The sequence below is a fragment of the Astyanax mexicanus genome, chromosome 6, assembly GCF_023375975.1.
Source record: "Astyanax mexicanus isolate ESR-SI-001 chromosome 6, AstMex3_surface, whole genome shotgun sequence".
NCBI lineage: Eukaryota > Metazoa > Chordata > Actinopteri > Characiformes > Acestrorhamphidae > Astyanax > Astyanax mexicanus.
Genome location: NC_064413.1, coordinates 16,526,717 through 16,549,304, shown reverse-complemented (window position 1 = coordinate 16,549,304; position 22,588 = coordinate 16,526,717). Strand labels below are relative to the sequence as shown.

Here is a 22,588-nt window from a genome sequence, read left to right as displayed (position 1 = left end):
TAGAATGTTCCAGATGTTTCAGATGGGGTAATCTGTTACGGTAACAGGGCTGAGTGAAAACCCAGGGACACAACTAAAATGTGTATTTTACCTTAAATATTATGGCTTTATTATGAAAAAAAATATTTATAAAGCATAGACAGGATTTGGACTCACACAACAACGCAAAAATATACATCTCTGAAGGATTTTAATAATTATACTTCATGGTAGTTTGGGGTGTGGTAACAAATGTGGGGACAGGTAAATTTTTTTTTTTTTTTTTTTTTAGTGTTCCTAGTAGTTTTTTTTCTCATTTATTTGTATTACATATTTTACTTTTGCAATTGAGTCAATGTACAAGACACTATGCTTAATAATAAAATGTATTTTAAAGTTATTTTGTGTGCACATTTATACATGTAATTTCCTGTGGACAGAAACGGCACCAGTTTGGTGGAATGGCCCTCAGATTAGGGTTGAGTTGAGTTTGGGTTGAGGTTAGGGTTAAAGTTAAGATAAGAGGCATAATTCAGTTTTGGGGATTTTTGAGTTAAGGCGTATATTCAGGTTAGAGGTTGGGTTGAGGTTAGGGTTAAAGTTAAGATTACAGGCATAATTCAGATTTAGATTTTGAGTTAAGGCCTATTTTCAGATTAAAGTTTAGGTTTGGGTTGAGGTTAGGGTTAAAGTTAAGATTAGAGGCTGAATTCAGATTTAGATTTTGAGTTAAGGCGTATATTCAGGTTAGAGTTTGGGTTGAGGTTAGGGTTAAAGTTAAGATTAGAGGCTGAATTCAGATTTAGATTTTGAGTTAAGGCGTATATTCAGGTTAGAGTTTGGGTTGAGGTTGGGGCTAAAATTAAGATTAGAGGCTGGATTCAGATTTAGATTTTGAGTTAAGGCGTATATTCAGGTTAAGAGTTTGGGTTGAGGTTAGGGTTAAAGTTAAGATTAGAGGCATAGTTCAGTTTTGGGGATTTTTGAGTTAAGGCGTATATTAAGGTTAGAGTTTGGGTTGAGGTTAGGGTTAAAGTTAAGATTAGAGGCATAATTCAGTTTTAGATTTTGAGTTAAGGTGTATATTAAGGTTAAGAGTTTGGTTTGAGGTCGAGGTCAGATTCAGGTTTTGTTTGGTGGAAGGAATATATGATGTATACAGATCAACAAAGTGTCTTTAAAGACATGTAAAAAAAATATGACACCCAATTAAACCTTTATTTTTTGTTATCAGATTTCTATCTTAATTTGAAAAAAAAAAATATATATATAAAATGAAATTTAATACAAAAAATAGCAGAATTTTTTTTTTTTCCCTCTGGTGAAAAAGTTAGGACACACTCACCTATTCTGTATTATTTTTTACAACTTAAAGGGTCAGTTCTTTGAACAAGGATTAAGTGTAATCTTCGACTATATTCTTCTTTAAATTGAAAATCTCAACTGAAAACACTGTGTAGTCCAAGACTAGGCTTAATCCTTGTCTGAGAAACTGTCTCAAAATGTATGAATTAGAATTAGGATGCCACACATCAGCTGCAGCTGATTGGAGCATGGTTAGAGAGGTTGTTGAAGGAGCCTGTATTACATTAGTTTGGTTTGGTTTGAGGCCAGATCTGAAGAGCTCTCTGAGGACTTCAGTAAGTGTGGGAGGAATTTAAAAGGATTTCAGAACAATGAAAAATCATTAATTCTACTGTCAGCAGCAAAAAGATTATAATTAAAATTGTTGTTATGTGGCCTGGAATTAACACACAGACAATGGCAGACTTTTCAGACTTTCAGATTTGATCCAAGTGCTCCTCCTGGTGGTTCATTACTGACTCTGTGTGCCGTCACCTCACCCTGCTTAACCCCCGGGGACATAAGCTCTAAAATCCCCTCTTCTAATTTCTTGTTTTTCAAGACTTTACACCTTTGTGACTACTTTCGACTGCCTCACTCATCAGTGGACAGTTATGAGTCACTTAAATATGTCAGACAAAATATTTCCTAGAAAGCTGGTCTGTCACTGTCAAGGGAAAGTCCAATAAAAAGGACAGAAATGTTCAAAGATCAAATAAAAGTACTGTCACTTTTCATTATATTATATATAAAATATAACAATAAGATTATATTAATATATAATGTTTTTTGCTCAAATACTGTATACTATTCTACATGCTACAGTGATGTGAAAATGTTTTTCCCCCCTTAATGATTTTTTTAAATATTAGTCAAAGAAAACACAAAACACAGTTTTTAATAATAAGGGAGAAAAAAAAAATCCAAACCTACATGACCCTGCGTGAAAAGTGTTTGCCCCCCAGTTAAAACATAACATAACTTTGTTTTATCACACTTGAGTTCAATTTCTCTATCCACACGCAGGCCCAATTACTGCCACTCCTGTTCAATTAAATAAAAAAAAAAAACACTTAAATACAACCTGCCGGACAAAGAGAAGTAGACCAAAAGATATTCAAAAGCAAGAAATTCAGGAACAAAAGAGAAAAAAGTAATTAAATCCATCAGTCCGGAAAAGGTTATAAAGCCATTACTAGAGTTTTGAGACTCCAGCGAACCACAATGAGAGCTATTATCCACAAATGGTGAAAATGTGTAACAGTGGTGAACCTTCCCAAGAGTGGCCGACCAAAATTACACCAAGCGGGCAGTGATGACTCATCTAAGAGGTCACAAAAGACCCCACAACAACAGCCAAAGAACTGCAGGCCTCACTTACCTCAGTTAAGATCAGCGTTCATGCCTCCACCATCAGAAAGAGACTGGGCTAAAATGGCCTACATAACAGAGTGCCAAGAGAAAAAACACTGCTGAGCAAAAAGAACATTAAAGCTTGTCTCAATTTTTCCAGAACACATCTTGATGATCGCCAAGACTTTTGTGAAAATAATCTGTGGACTGACAAGGCAAAAGTTGAACCCTTTGGAAGGCATGTGTCCTAGTTCATCTGCTGTAAAAGAAACACTGCATTCCAGGAAAAGAACATTATACCAACAGTAAAACATGGTGGTGGTAGTGTGATGGTCTGGGGCTGTTTTGCTGCGTCAGGGCCTGGAAGACTTGCTGTGATAAATGGAACTATGAATTCCGCTGTCTACCAAAAACCTCAAGCTGAAACGAACTTGGGTTCTGCAGCAGGACAATGATCCAAAACACACCAGCAAGTCCACCTCTGAATGGCTGAAGAAAAATAGTGAAGATTTTGGACCCTTTTTTTTTTTTTACACAGGGCCATGTAGGTTTTTATTTTTTTCTCCCTTCTGAAATTATCTGAAACATTTAACATTGACAAACATGCAAAAAACAATATGAAAAATCATGAAGGAGGCCAACACTGTGTATACTTTACTGTGTACTATAATACATGATATATACTGTACTGCATACTATAATCCAGGCTATATACTATAATACATGCTATATACTTTACTGTGTACTATTATACATGTTATATACTGTACTACATACTATAATACATGCTATATACTATAATACATGCTATATACTTTAATACATGCTATATACTTTACTGTGTACTATTATACATGTTATATACTGTACTACATACTATAATACATGCTATGTACTTTACTGTGTACTATTATACATGTTATATACTGTACTACATACTATAATACATGCTATATACTATAATACATGCTATATACTTTACTGTGTACTATTATACATGTTATATACTGTACTACATACTATAATACAAGCTATATACTATAATACAAGCTATATACTGTACTGTGTACTATTATACATGCTATATACTGTACTGCATACTATAATACATGCTATATACTGTACTGCATACTATAATACATGTTATATACTGTACTGCATACTATAATACATGCTATATACTGTACTGCATACTATAATACATGCTATATACTGTACTGCATACTATAATACATGTTATATACTGTACTGCATACTATAATACATGCTATATACTGTACTGCATACTATAATACATGCTATATACTGTACCGCATACTATAATACATGCTATATACTGTACTGCATACTATATTACATGTTATATACTGTACTGCATACTATAATACATGTTATATACTGTACTGCATACTATAATACAAGCTATATACTGTACTGCATACTATAATACATGTTATATACTGTACTGCATACTATAATACATGCTATGTAATGTACTTATGTCACACCATATGCTCATAAAGACCTTCAACAAAGAAACAGTACATGTAAACAGTACAAACAAGAGCAGTACAAAGCAGAGAGAGGCCTCTTCCACGTCTTTCACACCTGACCTGAAAAGATGAGGATGTGGAATCTTATATTCACACCATCTGACAAACAAGTCGTCACACTGCGTGCTCTCATGAGAACAACAGACTGCAGTCAGCCAAGGTGAAAGGACTCGCCTTTCTTTTACAACTATTTAACTCAGTCCCACTGAAAGCAAGTTCAAACATCGATCATATTTTATAGATTTTTACACAGTCAGTCACAATATAATAACCACCTCCATGTTTCCACACAGGGTCACTTCAGAACAGCTATAATTTCGGTGGTGGCCGTTTTTTTTTTCAGCACTGGGGTTAACACTGGCACGGTGGTGGTGTGTTTGCAGTGTGCGTTGTGCTGAAACGAACAGATACACAGAAGACACAGCAGTGCTGCTGGAGTTTTAAACACTGTGTTCCACTCACTGCCCACTCTATTGAACATTAATACCTTTTAGAAGGAGATGAAGTCAAAAACTGAAGTTCAGAAGCTCTTGCTGCTCAGCTTTCTTTAGTCCTTCCGACTATCAGTGGTCACAGGATGCTGTCCACAAGACGCTGCCCACCAAAGGACGCTGTTGCCTGAATACTGCTGGTTGGGGTGTTTAAAAAACAGAACAACTCACTCCAACAACTCCTACATCACAACCATGTCAGGATCAGGGTCATCAGCACTGAAGAACAGGGTGAAAGGAGGATCATAAAGTATGCAGAGAAACAGATACTGGACTACAGACTGTAATTATAGAACTACAAAGTGCTCCTACAGCTCTGGAAAAGAACAAACCACTTAAAAATGACGGGTTTCTCTGATTTCACCAAATTGAAAACCTCTGGAATATAATCAAGAGGAAGATGGATGATCACAAGCCATCAAACCAAACTGAACTACTTGAATTTGTGCACCAGAAGTGAGTGGCATAAAGTTATCCAAAAGCAGTGTGTAAGACTGGTGGAGGAGAACATGCCAAGATGCATGAAAACTGTGATTAAAAACCACATAACATTACATTATTTAAGGTCTGAAAGCCCTGCATATTTTTTTATTATTTCTTTCATTTCTCATTTTCTGTAAATAAATGCTCTAAATGACAATATTTTTATTTGAAATTTGGGAGAAATGTTGTCTGTAGTTTATAGAATAAAACAACAATGCTAATTTTACTCAAACATAAACCTAAAAATAGCAAAATCAGAGAAACTGATTTTGAGCTGTATATATAAATGCTCAGAGGAGTTTAAAAAATGGATAATAAGTGTAGAAACAAAGAAAAATTGTACAAATTTGGATCAATTATGAATTAACCAACAGAAATGCCCTTCTAATGACCTGCAGTAAAATCTCTTTAGGTAAAAAAAACCTTTACAGTGTTTTTCTGCTACTGTTAAACTACAGCCCGATCAGTGGAGATCGCAACCTTTGTCTTTCACACTCCACCTTCACAGATGAGAGCGTCAGCGATAAGATCAGAGGAGTTTAATTTTAGTTCTTATCTTCACATCTGCAGATCAGCACGCACCACTGCTCTGCACCAATGCTTCTCATCCTCCTCACCTCCGCTCACGTACCATACAGCTCTCTCAAGACTTCTCTTATGATTTGTGGAGGGTGAGGAGGCCTGACTGAGATTCCCATAGAGAACACATGTGCACTAATCCAACCAAAGGACAAACGAGCAAACAGTTTTATTGCATTTTAGAAAAACTGAAGAAAGACTTGTTTCCATCTTTCTCTCCATCTTCCACACTGGTGCACGATAGGCCAGGGGAGTCAAATCTTCACCAAAGGTGTAGTGATTGCAGTGTGACCACAGCTTTGCATTCCAGCTTAGCAGATCATGTGATTAAAGAAGTGATTGAAGAAGTTGTTCCTCTTCATGAAACACACTAAAATGTGACATTTGTTTGTATGTACATACACAGCGATAATCAAGAAGAAGATAGATGATCACAAACCATCAAAACAAGCTAAACTGCTTGTTTTTTTTTTACCACCAGGAGTGGCATGAAGTTATCCAAAAGCAGTGTGTAAGACTGGTGGAGGAGAACATGCCAAGATGCATGAAAACTGTGATTAAAAAACAGGGTTATTCCACCAAATATTGATTTCTGAACTCTTAAAACTTTATGAATATAAACTTGTTTTCTTTACATTATTTGAGGTCTGAAAGCTCTCTGTATCTTTTTTGTTATTTCAGTCATTTCTCATTTTCTGCAAATAAATGCTCTAAATTACAATATTTTTATGTGGAATTTGGGAGAAGTGTTGTCTGTAGTTTATAGAATAAAACAACAATGTTCATTTTACTCAAATATATACCTATAAATAGCACCATCAGAGCATTTTTTTTCTTTTAAGTGATTCAAATTTCCTACATTTTGTTTTCTGTATAAAATGTGTTATTATAATTGTATATACATTTATTTTATTACTTTAGATAAAGTATAGTGATGAGCAGCTGTGCAAATTTTATAAAATCAGCAGGTATTAAGTTGTAAATATTTGTTTTTGATATTTTTAAACAAATCATCATCATTAACAATTTGCATTCTAAAATTGACTGCAACAAACTAATATCTTAAACTAGAAGTAAATATTATATCCTAATTTATTTATTCATATTTTTCGACCATAGGCAACCATTTTGACCATAAGTGTTAACATAGCATGTAAAATAAAACAACGTAACAGTCAAAATATATCACCTAATCTGTAACTTTACAGTAGAAAAAAAATCATGTTAAAGTTCAATTGATTTGGACCATTTCTATTGGTTCCATCAAGGATTTTCAACACAATTTAGAGGACTCCCAAAAGTCAATCTCCAAAAAAATATATATATATATATATTATATTTAATTTTGAGAATTTAAGGTCCAATAATCCACTAAAACCAAATTAGAACTTAATATTTTACTTCTTGTAAAAAAGTTACTATTCTACACCTTTCAAATGAAACTAATGAAAACACAGTTCATTTTTTAAATGGTGTGAAGAAAAAACAACAGAGACTGAAAATAACAATAAAATGTTTTATATGTTTAATCTCAAAAATAACGGAGGGGGAGCAAAATAAAATATGTACAGCACACAATGTGCAGACATGTATGGTTTCTGTACAAAGAAATATACACTCAAAATGCAAAGTCGAGTCAGAAACATTCAAAATGACATTTTAACTGCATGTATAAAATATGATGTGGCTACGTCCAGGTTTCTGTAGTCATCTGAGTCTGTACAGCTATACATGATGAGGAAATAAATTAGAACAAAAACAATAGTGACTATTATACCGATCCAGAGTTAACAACATGTACGTTAAAATCCTGCTCTTACATCTTAAACACTGTCGAAGCGCAAAGAAACCGACGTGAAATGAAGGAACAGAACTAGAAAACGGCCTCGCCGCTTCTGCGCCTCGCTAATTCAAGTAAACCAACTTTGTAGCAGTGAGAGTCACCTACAGACATTGTTCATGCAAATGCACATTTTTTACGTCTTCTATCGTGATCGGATATTAAAATAAGGATCGGAACTAGTTCAAGACGTAGCACTACTTCAATTATCGACACACACGAAAATAACACCAGATACAATAAATAAAGTGAAGATCAAGAAATGTAAACGCCCACTCGTTCAGAACTCATCGTCGTTGAATCATAACCACTGAAGAGGAAGAAACCACGTTTAGGTACATACAGGTTAACTTTGGTATTATAACGGAAAAAATCAGAACATTCAGCGAAAAAAGAAAGGAGCGCGACAGAGATACAAACGATTTTCACCCACTGAGCTTAGGCTTTCCACAAAATAATACTGAACACGGGGGAATTAGCAGGAGGAGGAGTGGCCAGAAACGCATACGGGACATCAGCAGGTTATCATAAACAGCCGCATAAAAAGCCCCAACATTGCACATAGAAAGAGTCCAACAAAATCACGGTAAACCTGCGCTCTGATCACATCCGGAGCGCTGAGTTCTCTGCGGTTGGACATCAACAAAGGCGGGTGGAGTTTATTTACAATGTAAGGCCGACAGATAAGAACAGAACTAAACGAAGAGCTTCCTTTCAAATAGCTTTTTTTCCCCTCTAATCAAAGAGGATCTAAAGCTTCTGGGATTCAGACAACTCAGTTTTTTGTTTTTTTTTACTCTGTTTAAAATCCCATAGAGCAATCTCACAAAAAAAACAAAACAAAAAAAAAACAAAGAAATTTACAGCTATGATGATTCATTCAGATGAGATGAATGGACCTAAAGTCAACACATAACCTTTAACACATCGTTTTTTTTTTTTTCTCTACCCTTAAATATTGTTTTTCCTCCAAAAACTCCAAAGTTAAAGATATTTCCTTTTCGCTGTGCTTCTATACATGTTTTTTTTTGTACAAAATGCAATCGTTCCTGAATACAGCTATACAGTACTGCAACAACCTGATTCAAATACTGTCAAGACAAAAGGCTTGCCCTTTCTGGCTCATAGAAGAAAACTCTCAAAAAAAGTCATTTTTTTTTTATTTTGTGCTTGTGTGCATGTTTCATACAAAGAGGATATGATCATGAGGCTGATGCAATTCAATTTTTCATGATTTTGTTGTTTGTTTTATTTTTTTTTTCCATTAAGAAGGGTATGATTTGGTTGGGGATGAGGGTTGTTATGAGTTTTTTTTATCAGCAGCAGCAGCAGCAGCAGCAGCAGTATATAAACCCAGTACCACTTTACTACGAAAGATGGCTGTAGGAAGAGGATTAGATTCCAGCTGTGTTTCCAGCTGTGGACATTTTCCTCCAGGATCCATTCAATGGACCGTCAGGCTGAGGTTGATGACCTCCGTGTAGCTAGCTCCGATTACCCTGGCATGCCCTGTTCTCTTTAATCATTTTAAGATCTTTTTCGTCCTCATTCTTCAGGCCTTCCCGAGGAGCCGGCTTCTAACAAAGACCCCCAGGCTGTCCATGGGCCGCAGGTCGTTCTGGTGTTTCCGCCTCTCGATAAAGGACACGAGGCGTGCCGTGTCCAGGCGGACGTCTCCGGAGGCGGCGAGCGGACGCAGCCACGGCTCCCCCTGCAGGCAGGCCTGGGCGGACGGCCGCCTGGACGCCTCGGCCCTCAGCAGCGAGCGCACGAAGTCGCGCGCCGCCACGCTTACATTGCGGAAGTAGTCCTCAGGGAAACTGAAGTCCAGCCGGCAGATGTTGAGGCACGTCTCCTCGGCGCTCTCGTCCAGGAACGGCGAGGCTCCACTCAGCATGACGTACGCCAACACGCCCAGGCTCCACAGGTCCGAGGCCAGCGAGGCCGGCTCACCCAGAACCAGCTCCGGAGCAGAGAACTCCGGACTGCCCACCAGACGATGGACGTAAGGGGAGCCGGAGAGATGAGCCGCATCACCGAAGTCAGTGAGCTTGACGACAGGCTGGGTGGAGGTCTGCTCCACCACCACATTTTCAGGCTGGGAGGACATATAAGACAAACAAGAAAAGACTAAAGTCATACTGTGCCACACACAATTCATTATATCAAGATAAAAAAAAAGAACAAAAAGAGTAAAGACCAATTTGTACTTCTGCATTGGACCTACACTGTAGCCCACTCATACCCTATGTCATGGCTCCCAAATAGCAAGCGTGAAACATCTGGCGCGTGAGGTTGTTCGAACTATAATGAACGATAATGAAAAATAAAATAAATAAATAAATAAATAAATAAAATGCTTTTTTGGTGAGATTTTGTTTACTTTAGTTTCCACCCGTTCTCAGGCTCCCTATCTCCTTATGAGCCTTTCTTCTTGGGTTTACCTGCTTTGAGATCAACTGTTCTGTAATTGGGTTCAACAACCCTCTGGGCTTGAGAGCTACTAGTCTGTAGCACTCCAACCCATTACACTTTTTTTTTCCAAAATGTCTCAGTACTACCGAGGACCAAAAGGTCTAGGTGCCTGTTTTCGCTACTTTGCATGAAATGTGCATAAAAAATACAGAATTTTGATTGGTACCACTAAAATAAATATTATTTAATTTAGCTATTTCTTAAAAATAACTCTTAAAATCTGAAACGCATCCAGAAATATGCTTAGGAAAAAATATTTGTAGTTTAAGCAGTTGAAGTAACGGTGTTGTTATTTGTTTTTTAATAAAGTGCCAGAAATAGACATTCGTGTTTTGAAAAAGGTACAGAAAAAAATATTGTTTAAGAATTGGTACCGAATTTAAAGTATCTAATCGGTATCGAAAATGTTTAAACAGTTCCCAGCCGCCACTCTCCTTTATCTCCTTTATCAGAATAAAGACAATAATAAAAGACATGAGTAAACTGCTTAATTTATTTGACCCAGAAGAGCCCAGACCCATTTCTGAATATTAAAGGTACATTCAAAATTGAATGAGATAAATTCAGTGAGCATTCATGTTTTTTCTTAGTGTGGGAACATGACTAAATATTTTTTATTTTATTTTATTTTTAACATCCTGATGTAACAAAAATAACTTGTAACTTCACACTCTTATCAGAACTATTTATATGAATTGTAAAACATTCAATGAATGTATTTAAATAGTTTAAATAAATGGGACAAAGGTGTATAAGCTAAAAAGAAGTTAAAAGAAGCTAGATTTATCTCCAGCACTAACTCAGCTCACCTATATTTTGCAAATAAGGTTAGATGAACAAACACACACACACACACACACACAGTCCTGTAATGATCTACTGAGGATGTTCAGGTTTTTTTATGATGGACAGAGTGCTGTAAGAAACTTTACACAGATTTTAAAGGATCTGTGACACACATAACCATTGGCTCTTTATGGGTAACTGAGTCAATTTTGAATTCTGTCAATATTCAGTACTGTATCTGGGCTCTTAACTAATGTAGGAGTGTCTAAAGTCGGTACCTTCAGGTCCAGGTGAGCTATTCTGCAGGTGTGCAGGTAGTGTAAAGCTTCTAAGATATCCCTCAGATAGAGAGCCACCTTCTCTTCAGTCAGATTCCCCCAGCTCACAATGTAGTCCAGGAGACGGCCCTGATCGGCCCTGAAGCACAATCACAAAAAACATATACCCTCACTGTTCACTTTATTAAAAAACCTCAACTTTACTTTATTATGTAATTAAATAAAACTCTCAGAAAACTCTAAGAATCATCATTATGTGTAGCTGTAGAGATTTAGCATCATGCCATAATTAGTTAATCTAATCTAAACCAGTTTCATACTATTTAAAACATTTATTTTAAACTTTTCGTTAAGCAGAACTGTTTACATGCTCCACTGACCCTGAAACCTTGCTGAAGCAGGAAATATGATGCTAAATGTGCTATATATTGTTTTTTAGTGTGGCTGCTTACATCTCCAGCACAAGGATGTAGCTGCTGGGGGTTTCGAAGGTGTCCAGCAGGCCCACCAGGTGCGGGTGCTGCAGGCACTGCAGAACGTTCAGCTCTCGGACCACCTGCTCGCGGCGCATCAGCTTCTTATTGACCAGCTTAGCCGCCACCGAGCGCCTGGTCCCCCGCTGCTCGCACCACTTGGCCACAGCAAACCTGCCTCTAAAAAACCAGCAGATAAACCAGAACAAACCATCAGAACCAGGAACATCAGCACTCATACACCTCCCAGCAAAGCCATGCATGAGCACACAGTTAATGTGAGTTAATGTAACTGAGCTCACCTCCCGAGTTCCATCACTTCTGAGTAAAGAGACTCAAAGTTCTCCTTCCACAAGATGCCATCACTGCAGGTTCCTGTTCAAAACAAAATAAACAGAAAAAACAGACTAAATATAACTAGGGGTGCAAAAAAATATACTATATAGTATACCCTTTTTCTATCATGTTCTGCAATATTGTATTGACACAAACACAGCAACATTAATTACAATACTGACTTGTTCATAATATATGGACCCCAAAAATTCCTACATTACATGAGAGCCTATTAATGTAAATGAGCCGGTTTGTTTAAAATAGTGCTCTTATTATATATATATATTTTTATTATTTATTTAATATATATATTGGAGTTTCTTTGATTTTACTAAATTGAAAACCTCTGGAATATAATCAAGAGGAAGATGGATGATCACAAGGCATCAAACCAAGCTAAACTGCTTAATTTTTGCACCAGAAGTGCAGGCATAAAGTTATCCAAAAGCAGTGTGTAAGACTGGTGGAGGAGAACATGCCAAGATGCATGAAAACTGTGATTAAAATCCAGGGTTATTCCACCAAATATTGATTTCTGAACTCTTAAAACTTTATGAATATGAACTTGTTATTTCTTTATGTGGAACTTGGGAGAAATGTTGTCTGTAGTTTATAGAACAAAACAACAATGTTCATTTTACTCAAACATAAACCTAGAAATAGCAAAAACAGAGAAACTGATTCAAAAGTGGTATCTTATTTTTTCCCAGTTGTGTGTGTATATATATATATATATATATATATATATATATATATATATATATATATATATATATATATATATATATATATATATATATATATTCATTTTCCAATGTCTGAATATTCTTAAATAATTTAAAGTTTGCTGATGTTTAAAAGGGTGTAATTGTATTATTATACTACTGTCTTCTAATTTTATATTAAGTGGCATACAGTGGTATGAAAAACTTTGGGTACCCCTGATAATTTTCATGATTTTCTTTTATAAGTCATTGGTTTATTAGGTTATTTGAGAGTTGTTTTGAGGCTCCCATGTTGCCACTGTGCAATGAAGATGTAAAGAGGAGAAAAACTTGCAACTGTCTTTATTTTAAAGAATTATTGCACACTTTCTGTAAATCCTACAAACTTAATTTCACTTCTCAAATCACCGTGTTCATCTGCTATCTGCTATGATATATTTAACTGAAATTGCTGATCCAAAGAGAGATTGTTGCCAGAGACAGTGGTTATTTTTTTGCTGTGTTTAAACATCAACCACTAGATATCAGTTATACACTATGCAGATTCCACTCTTCTGATTGATTAAAAATAAATAAATTTAATGATTATTACAGTATTGCATTATTTTGCAATATAGTAAATCGTAACCCCCCTGTATCATGATAACGTATTGTATCGGCCGGTTCTTGCCAGGACACGTGCATTAATGCTGTAAATAATGTGTTTAACACCAGGGAATTATTTTGTTAAGTGAAGCTTAGCTGCAACATACTGTATTACAATAATCACTACAGTTAGGCTTCATTGCTGAACATAGTTTAACTCTGTTGCAGGTGTCCCAAGACTTTGGCCCTTTAGTCTACGCGTACAGCACAGTGTAGACATTATAGGCATTTAAACACATTGTATTTGCATCTGCTGCTTCTCTTTTGGTGAAGAACCACAAAATATTTGCCAAGAAAAGACAGAAAGACACTACGTCACTGAGAATGAGGAAGTTTAGATGATGGGGGGGCTTGTGGTTTATAGATGTGTCACTAATGTATAAAAACCAAAAACACTACTTCTGTTACTTCCACTAGCTTGCAGACAGACTTACAATACCAGTCAATAGTTTGAACACACCTTCTCATTTAATGTTTTTTCTCTATTTCTTTAATTTAATTTATTTTCTACATTGTAGAGCAGGGGTCGGCAATTGTTGGCCGTCAAGCACGAAACATCTGGCCTGTGAGGTTGTTTGAACCATAATAAACGATAATGAAAAAATAAATAAATAAACTGCTTCTCTGGTGAGCTTTTCTTTACGTTCCTCCTCTGTCTCTCTGTTGCATTTACGTGACTTTAGTTTCTGCTTGTTCTTGTTTTTCCGCCTGTTCTTGTGCTCTCTATCACCTTATAAGGGCCCCTTTTTTCCCCGGCCGTGTCCCAATATACTAGCCAGGGCACGAACAGTGTATTGGACCACGACCCTGATGATACGGGTTCGATCCTACCTAGTCTGTAGCACTCCATCCCATTACACTTCATTTTCCAAAACAGATTTTTTTTTTTTTTTTTGTGGCCCACCACATAATGGCTTGGAAAATATCTACAAAACTTAATTGAGACCCCTGTTGTAGAGTAATATTAGGAAATTAAAACAATTAAGGGACACAAATTGAATTATTTAGTAAACAGTAAATAGTGTTTGTCCTCCACCTGACCAATCCCGTGATCTAAACATGATTAACTGAGATGGTGATTTGCGGGTGATTTGGGATGAGCTGGAGCTTCACAGTGTGAAGGAAAAGCAGCAACTATTGTTCAGCACCTCCAGGAACTCCTTCAAGACTCTAAGAAAACTATGAAGACACTGAGATTAAAATACCAAGAGTGTGCAGATCTGTCCTCAAAGATAAATGTGGTTCTTTTACCACATATTCTGGGTTTGTTTAACACTTTTTGCTTGCTGAACAATTCTGCAAGTGTTCCTGTATAGCTTTAATGTCTTCAATATTCAATGTATCATGCAAAAATTGTAAAAAGAATAAATATATTGAATGAGAAGAGGTGTGTCCAACATTTTGACTGGTATTGTAAAAGCAGGTGATTTTACTCAGTATCTTTTTATTCATCATAATTCTCTCGTGCTCCTTACTAAAACGTGTACAGTATATACTAGTAGTAGTACATTTTAGTTTACTTGTTAGAAACACGTCCACACTGCATGCTATCTATGTATCAGAGATTAGCGAGTGTCTCAGTTTCTACCGCTGTATGATTCATTACATTTCAAATAGATTTTTAGTGCGCTGTGGCCTGTGGGCTCCCGCTCAGGCCTGTATTTCTCTGCCACAGACAAGAGAGGAAGATCTGTGGGCTGATTTCTGCCTATCTCTCCTTATGCTGTTTCTGAGGAAGTGTAATATTAAGCACAATAAACTGACGCAAGCTCAGTATCTTCTCACAGACCAACTCCTACAAACACTGGGAAAAGGCCCTAATTTAGAATTAGATATTGGGGCAATTAGGGTGACAGGTATACCAATACTTTTGTTGGTATAGACATTATTAGTTCTGATTAAATATTTGACATAATTTAAAATGGATATACCAAATACTGTTGGTGATTATAAAAATACTAAAGTCCCAATAAAAACTCCCATAAGCAAAGCTTTAGCATTTTACACAACACAGTAAAGTAAAACCACCCCTTGAATTTATCTTTGAATGAATGTTACTTGTATTTGTTTTAATATTAATAATATATTAAAGTTTAACTGGGGCTGATGTTTTACCTTTAAACTTATTTTACATTGTACTTGACTATTGTAAGTCGCTTTGGACAAAAGTGTCTGCCAAATGTAATGTAATGTAATGTAATGTAATGCAATAAACACAGGCTTTTAATTTTAAAACATCTGCAGCACACAAACTGTATATGGTCTTTTAATGATTGTAGAAATAAAACAAATAATTTACAGGAATCAAACCTAAATTATATTAAAATTTTCTGCACATTTTAAAGGAAACATTTTGTTAATTTTTCGAATTTAATTTATTTTGTGAAAAAATATATCATAACCGATTAAATATTCCATATTTTTTTGTACTTGACACACTTTTTTATTTAGATAATATATGTATGTATATATACATATATATATATATATATGTATATATATATAAATATAAATAAATATTTAAATTCCCCACATCATCCTTTTAGGGTAGGCACGGTTCAGTTAAATTGTAATGAGAGGGTTGTGCCCCCTCCCCACTCCCCGGCTGGCCTGTAGTCACACTGCGCTTAAACAATCCGTGCCCGAGCATGCTTACGTCACTACTCACTGCTCAGTGGGATTTCTGGTGTTGTGCTGAATTCAGCACCCCCACTATTCAAAGCACCCTCTCTCGAGAACACGTCTTCTTGATAAAAGCTGAGATAATCCGTTTTAGAAATACGTGCAAAACGTCACAGTTATCTCAGTCACGATTTCATACATTGCAACATAGCGCACACTGCCGAGAGGGGGTGTTTTTCCTGATGGAGGTGCTGAATTTGGCACAACACCGCCATACCATGTCTGTTTACATGAATGTCGCATCACTATTGTCATCTTGTTCCGTGATAGCGCTCACACTGCATGCATACCGTGTGAGTACACCTTTAGTCTCAGGCTTTCATTTTGACATTTAAACATTAAAAATAGAAACATGATTGTAGTAAAATGTAATAAGTTATAATGTAACGAAATAAAGAACTGATTAATCAAATATGGTACTGGATTAAAACTACTATGGAGAATTTGTTAAAACAAAAAAAATCATGGATGCACCTAAAATCACTTTTTTACTATCATTTTTTAAATTAATATTTCTAATTTTTTAAACAAATAAGTTTAATAAGATATATTTAAAAATATATAAAAAATCTCAGGTGTTATATTTGTACAATACTGTAGTTTTTAATCGTTTTTATTTCGCACTTTGCACAGTAATGAATGGGGCTGCTGTAATGTTGCATTTTTTGTATTTGTATAAAAGGCTGATTATTATTATTATGATATATTATTAGAGACTCATTCTTTTTATATAATTAATATAATAATTACTGCTTATATTCATCATCACACTATCCAACAGCTATATCCAGCACTCTGCATTCCAAATACAAAATATTATTAATGACTGTCTTTTTAGAGACAGTAGAGTCAATGTAGAGAAGCTGTGGGGTGTCAGGTGGATGGGCACCTTGCACTTGGAGGCAGGCGGAGGATGTGACCGTGCCCGCGTCGTTGGTGGCAATGCAGGTGTAGGTGCCGCTGTCTTCTACAGTCACGGCTGAAATGCACAGGGTCACCTCACCTGTATCACTGGGACAAGAGGGAGAGCAAAAGACTATGATGACACAGAACATTACACAACCCACGAGATTCTAAATGAACAGGTGTGAATTAGAAATGACTCAGTCAGTGATTTTTGGCATATTTCCACTGGAATGTTTATAAAGGTTACAGTGGAGGAGGGTTCCAGATTCACACAAACCTGAGACTGATCTGAACTGATAACAAAACAACGAGCCAATAATAAGAGAGAGCTACAGAGACATCTAGTGTCCCAAAATTGAAAGTGCATAGATAAGAAAATGAAGTGTGTGATACTGAGTGTGTGTCAATACCTGTGAGAGAGAGTGTACCGTCCTTCGTCAGTGAGACTGGCCTGGTCTGGTCCTCTCCAGGTGACCGAGGCTTTGGGCTGACTGCAGATTTTGCAGCGGAGGGTCACGCCCTCACCACTCTCACACACCGTGTCGCACAGGGGCACCAGGAACTCTGGGGCAACTGTCAGGAACAACAGTGAGAACGTTTATCTCATCTCACTCTGTTAAAAACATCCCCCAGCTTTCACAGAAGATTTCTAAGAACAAAAGTGCAAATGTCAGACTTACCATCATAGATGTAGTTTGGATTTAGAAGCTGAAAGAGAATGGGGAGATATTGAATGGTCCTCTGAGTCATTTCAGAAGATCAGCACAGTGAAATCTAGAAACATACACAAGAAAAGCAGCAGCAGAAAGAGCAGCAGATACCTTTACAGAAACCTTATTGGCTGGAATTTCTCTGGACCTGCGGAGTCCGTTCTCCTGCCTGGAATCTTTCCTGCCGTCTTTCTCTCTCTTTTCAGACTTGCGGCGGATGCGGAGAGCCGTGTGCCATGAGGACGACTTCCTGCAGAGAAGGAAATAACGGGAAAAGAACTTGGAATGAAGGGTTTCAATATTACCCAAAATACACAAAAAACTTTGTTTATATATTAAATTTGTGTACATTTTTCATAACTATTAAATATTTACATTGCAAACTGTCAGTTGTCTCCATATGAAGTAGGTTGTAGAACAACTTGTAAGTAAAAGTTGTATTAAATTATGTTAAAATAAAATGAATATTCAGAATGCCATGTTTGGGAAGGATGTTGTATCTGAAGATACATAACCTGCTCAAAATGTCTGTAAACAAATATCAAACAAACATTAATATCAAACAAATATTACCTAAGTAAATATAAAAATGATAAATGATGATTCAATTTATTTAAATAGAAAAAAAAAACCTATCCAAACCAATGTAGCCCTTTGTGAAGGAGTGACCAGCCTACTAAAATTAATCCAAAAGGGCATTAAAAACTCATCCAGGAGGTCACAAAATAACCCAGAACAACATTTAAAGAACTGCAGCTCTCTCTTGCCTCAGTTATAGTCAGTGTTAATGATTCAATAATAAGATAAAGACTGGGTGAAAATGGTCTCCATGGAACAGTTCCACAACAAAAACACAGCTGACCTAAAAGAACACAACGACCTGTCTCACATTTACCAACAAATATCTTGATGATCCCCAGGACTTCGGATAAATATGAATCAAACTGACGTGACAAAAGTGGAAATTTTTGGAAGGTGTATGCCCCGCATCATCTGGCGTAAAACTTACACATACTTCTAGAAACAAAAAATATATATATATATTAATACTGAATGTAAAACATGGTGGTGGTGGTGTGAAATATAGTATATACACTATTTGTTAAAAATAGAAAAACATAACTTGAAACCAGTGGTGGTAATTAAAAGTATGTCCAAATTAAATGAATAAATAGAAATGCTCCAAAATGAGCTTGATTTTTTGTGTTTATACACTGACATCTATTAAAAAAGTTGAAAGACTTTTTTCTTCTCTTGTGAAGTTACCTTTTAGAAAATTGTCTTGTTTTCAGCAATGACAGATCATAGATATTAAACTAATTATTAATCTTACATGCACTGTGCATCTGATGACTTCGGAACTGTAACATAAGCTTTTGACAATACATTTATATCATCTTTAACACTTGAAAATTTTACATTTTTGATTGACTTTCCCTCACCCTCTTTTTCTGTGATGTTCTCAATCTATTTTAGTTAATGGAAATATCTAGAATTGAGTGGTTATTTGCACATTCACAGCTGTGAAGAAGAGCAACACCCCTCAAACCACTTCCTTTACAGAAAAAAATATTCTGTGCCTGGGCTTTAACTAACTGCAGAGAAAGATCATACAAGCAGAGCTCTACATACATGCATACTGCAGTGAAATCTACGGTGGCCGAGAAAGCCCAACGCAGTTCAAATTGAAAAGCGCTGCAAAAGCACAAAACACATCCATCAAAATTACAACACAGGCGCAGCAAATAGAAAAACGCGCTGCAAATAGAAAACGCGCTGCAAACACAACGGAAGTGAGTCACAACACAACGGAATTTTCCCGGGGAACTTAAAAGATGCTGTACCAGCTAAGCTGCGTCTTCAGTAACGTCTCGGACTTCACTATGTGTACAAAGGACAATAAGTGGCAAACAAGGTGTTTTGTGAAGCAGAACTTTTAATAATATGCACACAACCGTGGTAATCACAGGTAATAAACATAACTTACTTTTCAGAAGCTTGTTTGCCACTTATTGTCCTTTGTATACAGCTGGTACAGCATCTTTTAAGGTCCCCCGGGAAAATTCCGTTGTGTTGTGACTCACTTCCGTTGTGTTGTGGTTGTATTTGCAGCGCGTTTTTCTATTTGCTACGCCTGTGTTGTAATTTTGATGGATGTGTTTTGTGCTTTTGCAGCGCTTTTCAATTTGCACTGCGTTGGGCTTTCTCGGCCACCGTAGAAATCTAAAAGAGTACTTGAATTTAAAAAAAATCAAAACATCTAGAGATATTCAATTAAATGAACGTTTTAGATTCTAAAAATGCTTTCCAATATATATATATATATAAATTCTCTTTTTTAGATATTTAGATATTCTCTTTAGATATTGTTGAAGCACAGTCATTACTTTGTTTTGTTTATTAGTCCTTTAGTTCATTAGTGAAACTGGGGTACAAGTATTCCTGTAGTTTGTATGTTTTGATTCTAAAATATGTAAAATAGAAATTTTTACTAACTGTACTGTTACGAGTACATATAATATAAAACACTAAGGCTTTAAATCAAGACTCTGATTACTATTGGGTTTACTTGTCCCACAAAAATTATACAATATATAAAGAAATCAGACTTTATTACCAGAACTAAATATGTTATTAGCAGGCGTATGTTCATTGCAGGAGTATAAACTGGCTCCACAGAGCTGAGCTTCCAGTGCGTTAGCTTGTTATGCTAACAGGCTAGTGTTAGCTAGTGAGCTGTCCCAGCGTGTTTCTTTGGTGGTGCTGTTCTACACAGGGCTCCGCAGCGCCTCTAGTGGTATGGCGGTATGTGAGTAGCTTGCTAGGTGTGTTACTCTTAGTTGTGTTAGTTTCTAGTGTTGTCAAATGGAAGTCTTATGTTAAAACTGTACCTTCGCTGTTGTTCATGATATTTATTTCTAGACCTATATTACATTTAATGTATTACATGTGATGCCTGATGTTGTAATAATAAATGCTAGCTATAATAATAATAATAATAATAATAATAATAATAATAATAGTAGTACTAAAAATAATAATAATACAAATTCTATCGATAATAATAATAATAATAATAATAATAATAAAATCATAATTCCGGTTATAATAGTAAAACATAAAAAACAAATAATAATAATAATAATAATAATAATAATAATAATAATAATAAAACATAGAATAATAATAATAATAAAAATGACTGTGTGTGTGTGTGTTTTTTTTTTTTGGGGGGGGGGGGGGGGGGGGGGATCATTACTTGAGGGTTGATTCGGAGTAGTCGGGGGCGCTGGCGGAGGTGTGTCCCAGCACGAATCCGGGGATCCAGCCCTCAGCGGCGGGGCCCTGCTCAGTACCTGCCCGGAACACCAGGAACATGTTCTGCTGGTTGGAGGCCAAAATCTGCACCACTTCGCCCTGATACACACTGATCTCATCCTCTTTCACAGCCACGTAGTCCTGGGTCACCAGCATGGTGGATACACTGCTACTGCTGCTGCTTTCACTCTGAGAGAATAACACACACACACACACACACACACATACAGAAAGAGGATTACAGTTTGTACTTGAGTGTGAGAAGAAAGAAGTAAAAGACGAAGTAAGAAGCTTAATACAGAGGTGCATGCATATACAATGTGTTGGGCCACTTTTTTTACCGTGTGAAAATGTTACCGCAGTATACAGTATTAGATGTAAATGTAAGTAGTGCAAGTAGTGCAGATTGTCCTATACAAATGTAGCTTTCATACCGTCTTTTATCCAGCGTTATTTTAAAACTGAAAAATGATCAAATACTAAATTCAATTTGTTAACAGACTATGTGAGTCACAGACAAAGTCAAAGTTAACACCATGCACACAATTAAAGTAATCATTCAATAAATGTTAAACAGTCAGGAACACCATTACAGATGTATATTTACTGTGAATCAGAAGTGAGAAGCTGGTTAGCATTAGCGTAATAGCTAAGATGAGAATGATTCATATCGAAAAAAAAAACTGTTGCTAAAAATATATTTATATTTTTTCCCTGTGGTGTTTGGGGTCTGTAGCCCACTTGCTAAGCTAGCCTTTGCTCAGCTACCCAGAGTAGGCACAGCTGCTGGTGACGAACTGACCGGAGTCCTGACGATAAAAAAAACTCATGCAGCCGGCGCCAAGAGGCACACTATGTGGAATCTATATATGTTGGTCATTATCAGTACAATGACGGCGGCGCACGGAGCTGAAGCTCGCGTTATAGGATGTAAACAGTGTTTTTTTAATAAGCTTCTTGTGCAGTATTTAAGTTATTAATGCCTCATTTTGAATGTCAGGGCTCTCCAGATTCTAGCAAGGAGGTGTGGAGCTACTTTAAATTATGCCCCATGTCACCCAGTCTGAAGGGTGTTTGGACAAACTGTTAAAATTACTGGACTTCGGAACGCTGTGGGAGACCAAAGGTGTGCTATTCATCATTCACTTTTTATCTGGTTTTACTACACCAAAAGTCCATTTACACCTGAGTTCTCTTTTAAACAGACTGTTTTTGTCTGTTGTTGTGACTTAGATGAAGATGAGAACACATCTAATGACCAAATCATGCAGAAATCGAAGTAATCCCAAAGGGATCACATACTTTTTCCTGCAACAATACAATTTGACACACCAGACACTCTAACTTACAGTTTTAGCATTAAACCGCCCAACCCTAATGTGTATGCAATTACACCTTTTACCATGAAACCTTGGTGAATTTTACTGCTTTAATAAAAAGACAGGGTGAGGGATAGACACACAGAGAGAGGGTTTTGTGGAATGCAAAGCAAGGTAAAGTCAGGAGAGTAGAGTAGAGTAGGATTAGTTTGCTTGCTTCTAACCCAAGCTTGTGAGACCGGACTAGGGTAGAAGTGTGGAAGTGTGAGTGAGAGTGAAGCAGAAGACAGTAGAAACACCGCAGATCTATGGA

At 36.4% G+C, this 22,588-nt stretch overlaps 1 protein-coding gene across 5 annotated transcripts in view; it reads right to left on the bottom strand.

Moving 5' to 3' along the window:
• Positions 1–7,284: 7,284 nt before the first annotated feature.
• The window catches only part of triob (trio Rho guanine nucleotide exchange factor b), a 274,443-nt gene continuing 259,139 nt past the window's right edge, over positions 7,285–22,588 (bottom strand). For 4 of the 5 annotated variants that reach the window (XM_049480843.1, XM_049480844.1, XM_049480845.1 and 1 more), the window contains 9 exons: positions 20,898–21,145; positions 17,750–17,888; positions 17,609–17,636; positions 17,339–17,501; positions 16,912–17,033; positions 11,937–12,009; positions 11,614–11,814; positions 11,162–11,300; positions 7,285–9,720 (listed from right to left, as the gene is read on the bottom strand). In XM_049480843.1, coding sequence (XP_049336800.1) covers positions 9,175–9,720; positions 11,162–11,300; positions 11,614–11,814; positions 11,937–12,009; positions 16,912–17,033; positions 17,339–17,501; positions 17,609–17,636; positions 17,750–17,888; positions 20,898–21,145 — 1,659 coding nt within the window. In that variant the 3' untranslated portion in view covers positions 7,285–9,174. Of the gene's footprint in view, positions 9,721–11,161; positions 11,301–11,613; positions 11,815–11,936; positions 12,010–16,911; positions 17,034–17,338; positions 17,502–17,608; positions 17,637–17,749; positions 17,889–20,897; positions 21,146–22,588 lie in introns of those variants that run through there. The other variant, XM_049480847.1, reaches the window with a different exon arrangement.